This window comes from Eumetopias jubatus, unplaced genomic scaffold (assembly GCF_037043125.1).
Source record: "Eumetopias jubatus isolate StellerSeaLion01/CBP00866 unplaced genomic scaffold, mEumJub1_p1.0 scaffold_1, whole genome shotgun sequence".
NCBI lineage: Eukaryota > Metazoa > Chordata > Mammalia > Carnivora > Otariidae > Eumetopias > Eumetopias jubatus.
Genome location: NW_028274807.1, coordinates 217982202 through 217998843, shown reverse-complemented (window position 1 = coordinate 217998843; position 16642 = coordinate 217982202). Strand labels below are relative to the sequence as shown.

Below are 16642 nucleotides of genomic sequence, written 5' to 3'. Positions count from 1 at the left end.
TTCCCCCGAGGACGGACGGCGTGGCCCCGGCCAGGACACAGGGCCAGCGTCCGCAGGGAGGAGCCGCGTGGGCAGTGGGGGGCCCTGATGGGACGAACGCAGCCTGGGGACATCCTGCGGGACCCCAGCCAGCCCTCCTCCGACAATAACGGGGGGCCCGGGGACCAGCCTGGAGGGGCCGAAGCAGAGTGACAACCGAAATCCCGCGGTGTCAGGATGGGGTCCTGGCACAGAGCGAGGATCTCTGGTGAATAACGAGGTATCAGTGTCTGCTCGTCAGCTCTGACGAAAGCACCACGCTGATGTGACGGGTGAACAGAGGGCCTGGGCGTGGGGCCCGTGGGAACTCCGTGCTGCGCGGTAACTCGGCACACAGACCTACTCCAAAATCAAGGGTATTTAAAAAGTGGGAGGGTTCTACCCACGCTGGGGATGCTGCCTCCACCAGATTCTTGGGTCAAAGGGAGGCAGAGCCTCACGCGAGCACCAGGGGTCCCTCCCAGCCCCACTCCCGATACGGCATGGGTGTCAGGATGGGGCGAGAGCTGACCCCTCCCACGTGGGCTGCTCACCATCCAACGGGTCAGGACCTGATGCCCAGCAGCCACCAGCAGATCTCCAAGGTGACCCAAAATCAAAATCACCCTCCATGGACACCCCTCCTCAGACCCCAGGCCCCAACCCTACTCCGTCAGCTGCAGCCCCTCAGTGGGGAGAGAATGGGGTGGTCACCCTGACAGTTGTGGGAGACCAGGGAAGTCACAGGGTCGCCTGCTGTGGATACTGTCTCTCAGCATTTTGGGGTTCCCTGGGCCAGGTGAAGACCTGGCGGGATCAGGCAGAGCTGCCAAACAGTGCCCTCGACTCCAGCCACAGACCAGGGAGATGGGACAGCATGGCCCCCACCCCAGACCGCACTCTGGGCCTCCCTTGGGGGAGCTGCAGCTGCTCAGCACCGCTCGAACCCCAGAAACACCCTCCAGAGACAGGTTCTGTCCCACTAGCCCTGGCTAGGGGCGGGACGCCTTCCTGGATCCCTGGGGAGCCCGAGGAAGGACGGAGGGATGGGGGCCGTTCCTACCTGGCCATCCGCACTCCAGCTCTACCCCGGCCGCCCCGGAGACTGTCAGGGTCCAACCGCTGAGCCGCGGGGGGCCGGCCGTTCTCGGGGCAGCTGGGCACAGAGGGGAAGGCGCTGCCGCCGTGAGAGGCGCTCCGGGGCCGTGCTGCGCGCCCCGGTCCCCGCGGCCCTGGCTGGCTGGGAGCTCCCGCAGCGGGGGCTGGCCGCCAGGCGGGCGGGAGCGAGCAGCGCGGAGGGTTACCTTGTTGAGGGCTGCAAAGTGCAGCCAGAACTGCAGCTGGGACATGGCGCGGCCGCGGCGGGTCCCCTGGACGGCGGCAGCGGCGGCGGGCGGCTCCCTCATGACCGCGGCCGTGCGGGCCGCTCTCAGCCCGGCTGCATTTGCATGTTGGTTTAGTCACCGCCAGCGCCTACTTCCCCTAAGGCGGCTGACTTTCAGGAAATGATGGCTGCCTGGGAAGTCAGGGCGATTACTGGCAGAGCGAGAATTCCTGTACTGGGCGTCATCTAGCCACAGACCTCTCCACGGCGCTGGGCCCCCACCCGCCGGCGTGCACTGGCCCTCGCCTCGGTTTCCCCAGACCGGAGTTCTGGCCAGCTGGGCCTGGCGGGGACCTGCCAGTGCTGCTCCTGGGGAGCCCAGAGAATGAGGGCCACAAGCCCCAGTGCCGCTGGGGGAGAGGAAGGCCCGGCCCGCCCCTCAGGCCCCTCCACGCAGCCCCCTGGCATGCACTGGGGGCCTTCACCCGCTGCCCCCAACCACCCTAGAGCCTGTCTCCGGGGCCTTTCTGAGATCCCCCAGGGCCTCTGTCATGCTGCGGCCCCAGCTGGGGTGCCGCCCTGTGGGAACCCGAGCCCCCACCCTGCTCCTCCTGGAACCTTGCCAAGGGGTGTGTCTGTCCCTGAAACCCCCCTTCTTTCCTCTCCCTGCACCTCAGCCCCGCACAGAAAGCAGCAGGGCTGGTGAACAGGGGAGTGCAAAGCCCTCCAGCACCCTGTGGGGTCAGAGACCTTGCATGAGTATCCCATGGTGCCCTGTCCCATGGGAAACAACAGCTGCATGGCTAGGCCAGGCTCCCTGTATGTGCTTGGGGTCAGGGACACCTGCGGGGCTCTGGCTGGGTAGGGACCCCGGGGCTGTGTGCCTCGTCAGGGACAGTGAGGGATCACGGGGTCCAATGCAACAAGGCCACTGTGGCGTTCCCGTCCCATCTGCACCTCAGAGCCTGCAGGCAGCACAGCCCCCCTGCCTGGCCCCAGCACTGCATGGAAAAGGGAAAGCACCAGCAGCAGTGAGCCGGAGAAGGACGCTCAGCACCGTCGGGCAGCAGGGAAATGCAAACCAGAGCCTGGAGACACCACCTCACGGCGGCCAGGACGGCCCGACTCCAACACACAATGACAAGTGCCGGCGAGGACATGGAGACCTCAGAACCATCCGCCACGCCGGCGGGGACAGTCACGCGGTTCCTCGAAAAGTTGCACACGGAGTCACCGGACGACCCTGCAATTCCACGGCTGGGTACACGGCCGAGACACGAAAACGCACGTCACACCAAACCCACAAATGCACGTCCACAGCGGCCCCACTCACGGCAGCCAAAAGGTGGCAACAGCCCCAGTGTCCGCGGGCAGGTGGATATGGCCCACCCACGCAGGGGAGCGTCCCGCGACCGCGAGCAGGAGCCAGGCGCCCTCACGCACGGTGCCGGGGACAGACCCCGAGCCCACGACGCTCAGGGAGGGAACCAGACACAGAAGGCCACAAGGGGTGTGAGTCCACGTGGGTGACACGTCCAGAACAGGCTCATCCACGGACGGGAAGGGGGCTTGTGGGGGTGGAGGTTGGGGAGGGGGAGATGGGGAGCGACAGCTGATAGGATGCGGTTTCCTTTCGGGGCAAAGGAATGTTCTGGAACTGGACAGAGGTGGTGGTTGCACAGCCTGTGAATTTACCTTAAAAAGGTGGATTTTATTTTATTTTTTATAACAGTTTTTATTCACTCATTTTGTTTTGTAAATAGTCTCTACACCCAACATGGGGCTCGAACTCAAAACCCGGATATCAATAGTCACATGCTCTCCTGACTGAGCCAGCCAGGTGCCCCCAAAGCATGGATTTCAAGACATGTGGATTTTGACTCAGTTTAAAACAATCACTAGGAACCAAACTAGAAAGATGCACAAAGTACACACCCGAGTTCTCATGATTAGATTAAACTGCCATAAAGTCTGTCAGGTTTGCAGCACAGTTCCTGACCTTTGACAATCTGCCCCCCAAATCTCAGCGCCAGACAGCTGGCTGATGGGCAAGGGCGGGCTTGAGGATACAGGGAAGCCAGCACCCAGTGGGCACCTGGGCACCTGGGCACCCTGCCCCCCCCTGCTGGCCACAGGCGGTGGGTCGGCTGCGTGCCTGGATGGAGGCGGACGGGCTGAGTGGGACCTGGGCAGAGGTCCGGTGGAAGTCAAACTTAGGGACCCAGGCACGAGCGTGAGCAGGGCTGCCACCAAGGACACGACTGGCCCCAGCCCCATTGGGCTGCCTTGTGGCTGTAGGGCTGTGTGGCCCAGGGCTGACCCTCTGTCCTGTGGCCAGGCAGGGTGCAGAGGGGTGGGCATGGCCCAGCTGTCCTGTGTTTCCCAAGAACCCCCAGTCTGTTATGGGGCTCTCCCCTCCTTGCCTCCCCCCCTCGCGGGCCCTCACAGCAAGCCTGTGCACAGGTGGTCTTTGGGTCACCCACTTCTGGTGAGGTGGGGGTAGACACAGGGCAGAGGGTGGCTGGGCACTGCAGGTTCCCCTCAGGCACACCCCACTGCTGGGATGTTCCTGTTGGGTGAATTATGTCCCCCAAAGAGACACGCTCAAGTCCTGCCCCCCGGGACCTGTGAATGGGACCTTATTTGGATACAGGACCTTCGCAAGTACAGTCAGTTCAGGTGAGGCCGTACAGGAGGGGGGAGGCCGTGCTGCAGCGATTGGTGTCCTCGGAAGAGGGAAATCTGGACGCAGACGCACGGGGACGCAGCCACGTGCCACCGAGGCAGGCACTGGGGCGATGTGACCGCACATCGAGGGACGCCTGGGGCCTCGGGAGCTGGGAGAGGCAGGAGGGACCGTGCCCTGGAGCCTGCGGAGGGTGCGCGGCCCCGCCACACTTGGATCTGGGACGCCTGGCCCCGGCACCGTGAGGGCATGTTCTCTGTGGCTCTATGTCACCCTGTTTGTGGTGCCTTGTGGGCTCCCCAGCTCACACGGCCCCCTAAGAAACGGCTGTTAGCCTCCTGCTGTGGGGACAACTGGTCCTGAGCGCCTGTGGTGTTGCAGTTGGGAGGGGCTGGACCCCGACCCAGGGCTTTCTGCAGGGGCCACTCTCCAAGCACCTGGCTTCCCAGCTCTCCCCACCGACTTCCTCATCCCCTGGCTCCTGGGTGTCTCAGCTTCTGTGCAGCGACCCTCTGGAGACACCCATGCTCCTTCTCCCACTGGTCTGTGGCCCTCAGAACAGACCACAGAGCGGGGGTTGCTTGGGCGTGGTGCTCAGCATAGACCACGGAGCTGGCGGTGGGTTCTCGGCTGCAGCTCAGTGTGAACCAGGGGGCTTCCTTAGAGAAGAAACGTCTCGCTCGCTCTTCCTGCCAGTGCCAGTAACTACTGGGGGCCTGGTGGGGGTGCGCCAGGACCTCTGATCCTGCTGAAATCCATTTGCAGAGCAGTTGATGCTGCCCGCCCCTCAGTGGAGAGCTGCTGAGAGTTTGCAAAGCACTTTTCTGAGCTGTGACCTCATCCTGGCTTCCCAGAAGCCCCAGGCCGGCAGACACAAAGTGTCCTCACTGGGTGGATGCAGGACCCACCCGAGATGCCTGGAGAGACTCTCAGGGCGGATGCCTGCCCCACTGACTGCATGAGGTGGCCCTCTCCCAGAGTCTGGCCAGGATGTTCGGGATCCAGGTGGATTTGGGGGGAGGGGTCAGGGCAGCTCCCAGGGAACATACATGCCAGGCAGCAGCGAGGGAGGGCAGAGTGGCCACGCCCACAACCAGGACCCCAGAGATGCCAGGGTGGTGAGAATGCAGGGGAGGGCCTGGAGGCACGAGGCATTGGGAGGGGTAGTCTGCAGTGCTGAGTCCTTCACCCCCAGCCTTGACCTCAACATGTCCCCAAATACCCGCCCCAATCAGATTCAGCCAACCCAGAACACAGGTCCACACAAAAGCCTGTTGATGGATGTTCACAGCAGCACGATTCACAATCACCAAAATCCCATTGTGGGAACCACCCAGATGCCCATCAGCTGAAGAGAAGATACACACAGTGTGTCCCCCACACACGGGAGCGTCCTTCAGCCGCGAGCAGGAGCCAGGCGCCCACATGTGCTGCCCCAGGGACGCTCAGGGAGGGAACCAGACACAGAAGGCCACACGGGGTGTGAGTCTACGTGGGTGACACGTCCACAACAGGCTCATCCACGGATGGGAAGGGGGCTCACGGGGGCCGGGGGGTGACAGCTGATGGGGATGGGGTTTCCTTTTGGGGTTGATGGAATGTCCTGGGGTTACACAGAGGTGATAGTTGCACAGCCCTCTAAATTTGCTAAAAGTCACTGAATTGTGTGATATGCAAATCACATCTTAAATCAAAAGCAAGGAATGAAAGAAAAGCCATGCCCTCACACCCAGGGGTGGGAGACCCCATGGGGGGCCCCTCAAGTGTTGAGGGCACCAAGGAGAGCCATAGGACTTGAGTGGCTCCATGCCAAGCACAGTCAGAAGAGGCTTCCTTGGGGAAGCAGGTGGGGTGAAGGCTGAGGCGGGGTCTTCATGGACTGAGCCTGGGCCATCCCTGATGGTCATGAGGGGGATATGGAGAGACAGGCACTCCCAGCGGCCTACGCAGAAGTAGTGATTAGCGCAGCACCTGACTGTGACCCATTGTGTCACAGACAAATGACCGAGTAAGGGGAGGGCCGGCTCTCCCTGTGGAAGACCTCCAGTTGATTAACAGAGGGGCCGGGCAGGACAGCAATGCCTGCTAAACAGACACCGTGGTGATGGTCACTGCAGGCCACATCCCCCAGTGCATGAGGAAATCCATTCCCGTCCCCACTACAAGGGACCAGGGTCCTGGACAGCCTCGACGCACCCCTCCCCCGGGGAGAGGGGAATGTAGCAGCAACCTGACCGTGGACGGGGGAGGGACCCGGCACTGCCACCCTGACCAGGGCTCAAGGTCAGCACCGTCCACAGGAAGACACATTGACGGGGGGGGGGGAGGTGCAGGCATGCAGGGGACGCCCGATGAGGACGCAGCGTCCCACCTGTGGGACTCCTGCCAAGAACACAGAACCCCTTGGAAGCGCAACGGCCCCAGGCCAGTCTGCACCAGGGGCCAGCTCCCTACAGGGGCCTCCGTGCTCCAGCCCAGGCACTCTGGTCTGCTCATGAGTGCTATGCCAGGCTACCGGCTGCATCATGATGATGGACCACAGTTCTATCAGACAATAACGTGCCAGGAAACCAGGTCAATGAGTGACAGCGTTTGAGGAGAGCAACCTCCCTATAGACCTGAAGCACCGTAAAATTCATTTTGTCACAAACTCACACACACAGAAAAGAGTATCAGACCTGAAGTTTTAGATAACCCCTTAGTGCCTGTGCCCTTTCATCCTGGAACTGGGTCCCTGGGTTCTGGGCCACTGTAGTGGGTCCGGGTGTGACCACCAGGACCACCCGGGGGGGGGGGGCAGAGTGGCCTCAGAGTGAGGATTAACCTTGACCTTCTGCATTCCTGAGAGCAGGGTCCCGCAGGATGTAGGCCCCACCCAGGTAGCTATAAAACAGGAACCCCAGGGCGCCTGGCTGGCTCATCGGTAGAGCATGTGACTTGATCTCAGGGTCATGAGTTCAAGCCCCACTTTGGGCGTAGAGTTTACTTAAAAATAAAATTAAAATTAAAACATAAACAAATAACAAAAAAACCTGGGGACCCCATACAGAGGCATGGTCAACCTGCCACCAGTGGTCCTGGGTCTGGGTTGGCTCCTGTGGGGGAACCAAGGGAGGAACCCAGTCCCCCTAGTGTTCAGTGACTCAGCCCTAGTCACAACCTGAGGAACAAAGGCCCTCAGACAGCAAAGCTGGAGCCAAGACCAGGCACAGGCCTGGGAACCAAGTCCAGATGTCCTCCCAGGAGAGATGGGGGAGGGATGCTGACCCCAAGGAACTGCTCCGTGCCCCAAAGGAAACTGGAGAGAAGCCTTCTTTTACAGGCAAAAAGAGTCACACCACTCATCTTTCTCTTTTTGCTTTGGCTGCCAGGAAACTCAGAGCACAGGTTTAGTCAGCAAGAGGTATATTAAGGCCTGTAGGTTTATGTCCACTCCTGGCTATGGCCCAGCCCCAGTGCCTTCTGATTTATAGCACAGTGGGGAACATTTCTAGAATGTGCCACGGGCCACATGGGGGCTTCACATGGTATATCAGTCTCCTCTTGCCACCATAATAAGCTACCACAAACCTCACAGCTTAAAAGAGCACACATTTATTACCTTATGGTCCTGGAAAGCAGAAGTCCAAAACGGAGAGCTATGTTCCTCCAGGGCCCCCGGGAGACCCGGCTCCGGCCTTTCCCTGGCCCGCGGCACCCCCTCCATCATCACCGCCAGCCGCGCGGGGTCTGCCCGTCTCTGGGACTCCCACCCTCTGCCTCCCCCTCGGGAGGACCTCGTGAGGATGCCGGCCCCCCCCCCGGGAACCCAGGGTCACCCCCTCCTCGGAGGCCCTGACAAGGTCACCTCTGCCGCGTGAGGGGACACGTCCCAGGTCCCGGGACCAGGATGGGGATGTATTCGAGGCTGTCACTGTGCTGGTCATTGTGGTGATGTCATTTGGTCAATCAGGAGCAGAGGGGTGTGTGTGTGGCGGGTCCACTGGCTGAGGCCCAGCTTGGGTCTGGCCCCCTTCCTGGCGAGGGCCGCAGGCCCAGGGGTCACGAGGGAGGTGGAGGAGGCTAACGGGGCCTCAGGACCCTTCACCCGGAACTGAACTCTGGTCTCACATCTGTCTAACCCCACACTTAGCACCCGGGTGAGATTTTGTTTGAAAAAGGTTCCGCTGCTTTAGAAGAAAGATCTGGGTCCAAGTTGCCCCCCAGCAGGGTAGGCCACTGCCGTGTTCAGCAGGAGCTCAGTAAACGTCTGTGGGCCGGACACGGCCGAGCTCGACCATGGATCGATGACCGGCAGTCCCCCCCCACGCGGTGAGACACGGACGCCGTGGCCCCAAGAGTGGGTTGAAGGAACCATGCTGGTTCTGGGCGGAGCCGAGAGAAACAGCACAAGCCGAACGCAGGCAAGAGAGCCAGGGGAGTGGGGACGGCTGGGCGGCCCCCGGGGGCTGGGGCTTCTGCGCCCACGAGCCTCAGCTGCCTCGCCTGGAGAGCAGGTGACACCCCAGCGGGGGAGACGGCATCACGAGATGCCAAGTCTGGACATGGAGCTGTGTCTAGGACCCGTGTGGAGGAACTCGATCAGAGCGCAGAGCAGGCACGGCAGGCTCAGGGAGGCTCTCGGGCCGTGGACCATCGGCCGCACACCCTGTCGTGGAGGCCAGGTGCTCCCCAGGCCGGGCAACAGCAGGTGCCAAACCAGAGCGAGCAGCGTGTCCTTGTGGGTCGGTGGCCGATGGGGGAACCCCAGCACGCCCGGAAAGGCCGGAGGGACCTCCTATCCCTCTCCAACTGACACCTCCCCCTGGGAGAAGTGGGGGCCAGCTGAGCCCGCTGAGCTCCCATGTCCTCCAGGCCCAGCCAAGCCGCTTCCTGGGGGGCCACCACAGGGTCCAAGATGGAGAGGGAGGGCTTGAACCACAGACACGCACGCTCCCGTGGTCCTGCAGGGCAGACGTGCCAGGTGAAGGCATCCCGGGCCGCGCTCCCCAGCAGGCTGCAGAGGAAGGCCCTTCCTGCCCCTCGCGGCTCCCGATATCCCTCTCTGCCGCCGCTGTCCTGGGCTTTCCCCTCTGTGTCCTCCATCTCTTACAAGGACCCACTGGGTTTAGGGCCAGCCTGCTCCACAATCACTTCATCCTCAGCTTTAATTAAGTGACATCTGCAAAGACCCTGTTTCCAAAGAAGGTCCTGTTCTCGGTGGACTTGGTTCCAGGCCCCTGCCTGGCGCTGCATGGACACTGGCCAGGCTCCCTGAGGAGGGAGCCAATCTGAACTGACCTTGCCTGGGTCCAGTGGATTCTGGCTGTTGGGTCTGAGCCTCTTCCTCCCGGACTGCCACCCGGCAGGCCCCACAAGCCCCCACTACACGGGGGGAAACTGAGGTTCCGGGGAGCCGAGGCCCTGGGGCTGTCCAAGCTGGATAGTTCCCAAACTGTGTGCTGGGGTAGCCCCAGCCGCGGCGGAACCACTGGCACCAAGGACTGCACCTTTCTGAGAGAAACTCAACACTGCTAGGCTGCTGCCAGCCCCCGCCTCAGACCCCACCCGGGCTCCTTCCCACAAATCATGTCTTTGCGGCGCCTGGTTTTCGGGGCCTGCTGTGAGGAGATGTGTGCCATCAGACACTTGCCAGAGAGGGTCCACTCGATTCCTCCCCAAAAGGAAACACACGTATTTCTTTCTTTGGTTTGGGTGGGTTACACTCTTCAAACGGCCGCTGTTTGGGGACATAAACGCCAATGACGGGGTTTGCACCCGACAGAACATGGCTCTGGCCAGGGGCACAGGGAACACGGCAGACCCTGGCTGAGACGCTAAGGTGCCCAGATGGAGCAAGCACAGGGGCCTGTGCCCAGGAGAGGAAGGCGCTACAGTTTGGGTAAAGTGGACCTGGTGCTCCAAGATGCTGCCCCGCAACCCGGGCCGGGGGCGAGAGCGGCAAGTTGACGGGGGTGCGGCCTCCCGCCCAGCTTGCGCACTGTGGGGGAAGCCACCGTGACAGACCCGCACAGGCACGGCTGTGATCTGGGAGCTCTCAGGCCGGGTGGGGGCCGAGGGGGCATCAGCTCTTCCCAGGTACAGGCCATGGCTCCCCAGGAGTCTGGCCAAGGCTGCCAGTGCAAGGCAGGGGCCCCCTGGCTCATGTGGGGATGGAAGGGTGACTGTGGCTTGAGGTCCTCACCTGAGGAAAGTCGCCCGTCTTTGGCAGGAAGCTAGGGGTGGTGGTGGAGGGTCCGTAGCTGGTGTCTGCGCAGGGCTGGCTGGCAATGAAGGAGGTGGAGCTCATGAACTGGCTGCAGGGAGACCGGGGAGAGGGCAGCCGTCAGGACAGGAGTGCGAGCCACCCGCCCGAGGATGAGCTCTGGCATCCAGGAAGCCCAGCTCGGTGGAGAGGCCCGCGTGCCCGCCTCCCATGACAGTGCCCTGCAGACACCACGCGCTGCCGTGCCCCCTCTGCAGGCCGTTCCTTGGCCTGGCTCTTGGCCTGCTCCCCCTCCCCACCCCCTCAGCAGGCTCCTACTTACTCTTTAAAACCTTGCTTGCTGTTGCCCTCTGCAGGAAAGTGCCCTCAGAGTTCTCACCCCCCACCCGGAGGGCACCCACGGAGCCCTTTGCTCTTTTCCCTGGCAAGCTCTCTCTCAGATGGGCCACAGCTGGTCAGTCTCAGCTGCCTCCATGTGGCCAGGGCCCGCCCACAACCCCCTGAGCAGGATGCTGAAGCCCTCTGTGGGCCACAAGCTCTACTTTTGTTCCAGCAATGGCCGCAGAACCTTGAAAGCCCTGGAGGGCACCATGGCCACCGGGCAGGGCGTGGCAGGGCGAGCTCAGACCCCGGAGGCCAGAGGGACTTACTGGCTTTCACTGGAGAAGACTGGGTACGGCGTGGGCGAGAAGGTGCTCCACCACGGGTAGTGCAGCATGGCATTCTGCAACAGAGCGAGGGCGTCAGGGAGCACACACCGGGGTGGGGCTCGGGCAGCAAGGAGTGAGGCCTCTGCTGCCCCTGCCGGGGTAGGAACTGCGCCCTGCGGCCCCCCAGCTGGGTGGTCTGGGAGCAATGTCACAGCTCCGTGCCTCAGGCTGCCCATCGGCGCGGGAGCGCCCACCGAGGGGACCGCAGCGAAGGTGGAAGAACCCATCCATACATATGAAGGGCTCGGGCCAGGGCCAGGCTTGCCGGGAGGCTCAGGAACCACCATACACCCACCTGCGGGCAGGCGGGATGGGGCGGGGGCATGACCCACCTGCAGACCGGGCGCACCCCCAGCATCCATGGAGGGCCTGGGGAGCCCAGACTGCTGGCCCACCCAAGGGTCTGACCTGGGAACCCGCATTCCGCACAGGACCCAGGTGTGCTGCAGGGCCGGGGACCCTGCCTGGAGCTCCCCCCTGACCCACCCCCCCCCCGCTTCCAGAAAGTAGATGGTGGGACTGGGGCACCTCCTGGTCCAGGCCCAAAGGAGGTCCATGTTGCCAAGAGGACTTCTCAGAGGGGCTCCCACCAGCACCATGGGCCAGCCCCTCCCAGGGGGATGACAGCCTGGCCTGCTCAGAACTCCCTCAGGCCAAGCCAGCTTGGCCCAAGAATACAGCACAGGCAGGGGTTCTGGGGAGCCCACTTTGAGAAACATCAACGGGGGCTGGAGGGGTGAGCCTGAGGCCAGCGGGGGCTCGGGGGGCCCTGACTGGGCTTTGACAGCACCAGCTTGGGGATGTGGGATGGTGGACACTCGCACCCCCTGCATGGCAGGCTTGTCCCACCCTGATGCACAGGCCTGCCGAGTGGGGTCCCTTCCCCTAACCCACGCCGTGGCCTGTGTGGGAGCACGTCGGGGAGGCCACTGCTGGGGAAGGGCCTGATGGCCACAGTCACCGCCCCCACCCGTCCTAGCTGGCTCTGGCAGGGGGAGGAGCAGCCCTCCCACTGGTCCACCAAAGTCCCGCTCCTCCGTAAGGCCTCCAGAAACACGGCCCCAGCCACAGCCCCCTCCCTCCCCGCAGGACTCACCAACGGAGGGCTGGAACCAGCCCAGGTGGCGGGGGGAGACCAGGTGCCCTTCTCTGGCCCTGTGTCTGGGGTCTCTGGCCCTGACTTCCCATCACCGCACGCCCCCCGCCCTGACCCTGCAGGGCTGTCAGGCCCCAGAGCACCAGGACAGAGAGAGGAGAGGGAGAGACGCGCAGCGAAGGGGTCCTACCTGCTCTCCCAGTGTCGGCACAGGCTGCAAAATAACGATGTGAGAACAGTGGGGAGAGCGACACGGGGCCCTCCCAGCATGAAGGCTGGTGGCATGTCACTTATGGGCAGTAACTGTGGAAGCCTCCAGAAGGCCCCTGCTCCAGGGCAGCAGGGTGAGGCCAGCCCAGGGCCCTGGTCTGGTGTCAATTCTCCGCTCCAGCCCCATGCAAGAAGAGCAACCCAGGGGCGCCCGGCCGGCCCAGCCCGTGGAGCATGAGACTCTTGGTCTCAGGGTGTAGCTTCAAGCCCCACGTCGGGTATGCAGATGACTTAAAAATAAAATCTTTAAAAAAGAAAGGAGAGGGCGCCTGGGTGGCTCAGTTGGCTAAGCGACTGCCTTCGGCTCAGGTCATGATCCTGGAGTCCCGGGATCGAGTCCCGCATCGGGCTCCCTGCTCAGCGGGGAGTCTGCTTCTCCCTCTGACCCTCTTCCCTCTCGTGCTCTCTGTCTCTCATTCTCTCCCTCTCAAATAAATAAATAAAATCTTTAAAAAAATAAAAAAGAGAAAGGAGAGAACTCCAACTCAAGAGAGGAACGTAAGCTTCCCAGGGCCACAGGCACTCCCAGGATATCTCATGAACTAGTATAAACCAGGCACCGTGGGCCACTCTGGGCACACAGCAGGCAGAACCAGCCTTGAGGGGGCTTCCAGGCTGGGGAGGCCATTGTGCGGGGGTCTCATTCACCCCACCTTTCCTGCTCTGCCCAGAGCCGCAGGTCTGCCAGGACCGCAGACTTCACCCGGGAAGCCAGACGGCGGGAGGTCACTGTGCTCTGTCTACCCAGCGTCCGCACCCCCACCTCCTCCCCCAGCGCGCGGCCCTGCCAGGCTGCCAATCAAGGCCGCCCCAGCCCTACTCTAAGGGGTGCCACCACCCAGCCAATCAGAGCCTTCCTCGGGATTTTCCACATACAGTCAGAGGCGCGTCTCTCTGCCTTTTGAGGGCAGGCCCCTGGGACATGATTGATCTAGAATGGGCGCCTGACCCCTACCAGCCAATGCAAGCCTGTCTGGGGACTTCCCAGGTGGAGACAGAGAAGCTGGCTTCTCCTGGGGAGACACACGCCCTGGGACCTATAAGCCGACGTAGAAAAATAACACTTTTGCTAGGGCAGCAGATAGAACAGGGCATACAGATAAAATACAGGGTTTCTAATGAAACTGGAATTTCTGATAAACAGCAAACAATTTTTAGGGGCACCTGGCTGGCTCAGTGGGTTAAGCAGCCGACTTGATTTTGGCTCAGGTCATGATTTCGGGGTCCTGGGATCGAGCCCTGTGTCAGGCTCCATGCTCAGCGGGGCGTCTGCTGGAGATTCTGTCTCTCCCTCTCCCTCTGCCCCTCACACTCTCTCTCTCAATAAATAAATGAGATCTTAAAAGAAAATACAGCAAACAATTTTTAGTGTATGTATCACATGGGACATACACACTAAAATATCATTTGTGGGGTTTTTAAATTTTTTTTATTTTCTTAAAAAGATTTCATTTATTTATTTCCGAGAGAGACACAGCAGAGGGAGCACAAGCAGGGGGAGTGGCAGAGGGAGAAGCAGGCTTCCTGCGGAGCAGGGAGCCCAACGCAGGGCTCAATCCCAGGACCCTGGGATCACAACCTGAGCGGAAGGCAGACGCTTAACCGACGGAACCAGCCAGGCGCCCCTAAAATATCATCTGTGTTTATGTGAAACTTAAGTTTCATTAAATGCCTGCATTTTTATTTGCTAAATCAGGCCACCCTTAGTGACAGTGGGAGTCCTGAGGGCAGGTCTCCTCCTCCGGAGCCTGATTCAGCCCAGCCAGGACGGAGGGGAGGGGAGCAGGATGGGGCGTCCCGGCCACACAGGCCGTGCACACTCCAGCGTCAGCATGGGCAGGACCCAGCTGGCCTGGCGGGGGGTGCCCGCGCGGCTGGAGGCCTGCGGGACGGGCTCAGCACACACCCGGAGGGGTGGCCCAGCCTCAGGGAGCACCATGGAGAGCGCTCTGCCGCGTTCTGACGGCCCGAGGAGGCTCTGGGCCAAGGTCCTCCAGGCTCCGAGAGGCACCTCCCTCGCCTCAGGTTCACATCGCGGCCCCAGCGGGCCCCTCCACACCCGCTTCCGAGCATGTCTGGTCCCACGGGCCCTCCAGGGAGCGCTGGCACCCCAGTCATCGACACGGGCCACCATGAAGGGGGCGTGGCAGGAGCACGTCCCCTGTGGGACAGCCCTGTCCTGGGCGGCCCTACCCTGGACTCCTTCAGACCCAGGAACTCTGATTCAGAAGGACACCCCCAGCCTAATCCGAGAAGGGGGGAAACACAGTGATGCTATTTATAGCGGCAGAAAACTGGAATCACCCCAAAAGCCTGACAGTAGGGAAACAATTAAGCGAATTATGGGATGCTGACAAGAAGGAATCCTGCAGCATTACTGGGAATGACAGGCACATGCTCTGAGACTACAGAACAGGGTGAAATCGAGCCCTTGGAACACACACCTAGCGCCACGGGCCAGACGGCAGGAGGGGAGCGGCAAGGCATTGGCCATGATGGCGCGGACGGAAGTTCAGAGGGAGGCGGGGGACACGGAGCGTCAGAGCACATGTGGACACAGCTCCAACAGGAAGGGGAGAGAGGGCAGGCGCACAGTGGCGTCTGGGGCCCTGGCCAGAGGCGCTGGACACCAGCCAAGGCTTGGACATGGACTCTTCAGGGGTAACTCACGTAACTTTGTATTCCGTGCCTGTTACATTGGGTTACCAGGGGGCACACCTGGACAAAGACTGAATTCTGGGTCCACACACACCCAACTGCTTTCCAACACTCCAGTTATGGACCTGCGACGCCTCCCGATGGTTCCGGGCATTGGACCCAGAGCGGCGCCTGACCCCAGTGGCCCACTTCCCGGCCCCTCTGAAACCAAAGCTTGATTCTCGGCTCTCTCCTGCTGCCTGGCCTCCTCCCAGCCCCAAGCCAGCGGGACCGAGGGGAAGGAAAAAGCTGACGCTTCCCTGAAGGAGGGCCCCATGGCAGCCCCAGCCACGTGTACCCCCACGACTGTGCCCTGACACCCCTCCTTCCCCCTCCTGGCAGTTCAAGTCTCCCTACTGATAAACAGTTTGCTCTTCTCCAGCAGGAAGAACCCTGGCTCTGCCCCAGGAAAGGCAGGCTCCAGGCCTGACTTGCTGCAAAATTCTGGACCCTCCGTACACTCTGCCATATGAGCAGGCTGGACTGGAACCTATGTGGCTTTCTTACTTATGATACTTTATCACAGCTGTCAAAACTCAGCAGCAACTGGGATGCCCTTCGTAGGCGAGTGGATAAATGCACCGGGCTCCACCCAGACAAGGGAATATTATCCAGCCCTGAAAAGAAATGAGCCATCGAGCCAGGCAGAGACATGGAGGCACCTCAGCGGCACGTCCCTGGGTGAGAGCAGCCGGGCTGAGAAGGCCGCACACCGTGTGGTTCCGGGTCTAGGACGTTCTGGAAACCGAAGAACCGCAGAGGCAGAATGAGGATCAGCAGTGACCGGGGTTGGGGAGGGTGACTGGGCGGAGCACGGAGAGTCAGCAGGGCCAGGAACTGCTCTGTGCCACGCTACGATGGTGGATCACTGTCCGTGACATTCATCCAAACCCACAGGGTGTGTGGCACCGACAGTGAGCCCTGGCGTTACCTGCAGCCTGTGGTTCATAATGTCCTAATATTGACCCATCAGCTGTAACAACTTAGCATGATCATTAATGCAAAATGTTGGGGTGCCTGGGTGGCTCAGCCGTTAAGCGTCTGCCTTCGGCTCAGGTCATGATCCCAGGGTCCTGGGATCGAGCCCCACATCGGGCTCCCTGCTCCACGGGAAGCCTGCTTCTCCCTCTCCCGCTCCCCCTGCTTGTGTTCCCTTTCTCACTCTCTCTGTCAAATAAATAAATAAAATCTTTGAAAAAATAAAAATTAAAAAAAAACGCAAAATGTTAACAATGGGGAAAGGGGGGTATGTGGAAACTTTGCGTTCCATTTTCCTATAAATCTAAAACTGCGTAAGACATAAACTTTGGGGGGCACCTGGATAGCTCAGTCATCAGGCGTCTGCCTTCGGCTCAGGTCATGGTCCCGGGGTCCTGGGATCGAGCCCCACGTCGGGCTCCCTGCTCCGCAGGAAGCCTGCTTCTCCCTCTCCCGCTCCCCCTGCTTGTGTTCCCTCTCTTGCTGTGTCTCTCACTATCAAATAAATAAAATCTTAAAAAGCAAAACAAAACATAAACTTTGGGGGATGCCTGGGTGGCTTGGTCGGTTAAGCGTCCAACTCTTGATTTTGGCTCAGGTCGTGACCTCAGGGTCATGGGATTGAGCCCCACGCTCAGCAGGGAGTCTGCCTGAGATT

General features: G+C 61.2%; 1 protein-coding gene across 2 annotated transcripts in view; it reads right to left on the bottom strand.

Annotated features, from left to right (window-relative positions):
- SBNO2 (strawberry notch homolog 2) overlaps positions 1–16642 on the bottom strand; it is a 49590-nt gene that overhangs the window by 19161 nt on the left and 13787 nt on the right. The window contains exons 3-4 of one of the 2 annotated variants that reach the window (XM_028126265.2): positions 10884–10957; positions 10213–10324 (exon numbers count right to left, since the gene is read on the bottom strand). In XM_028126265.2, the coding sequence (XP_027982066.1) occupies positions 10213–10324; positions 10884–10957 (186 nt within the window). Of the gene's footprint in view, positions 1–1322; positions 1477–10212; positions 10325–10883; positions 10958–16642 lie in introns of those variants that run through there. The other variant, XM_028126266.2, reaches the window with a different exon arrangement.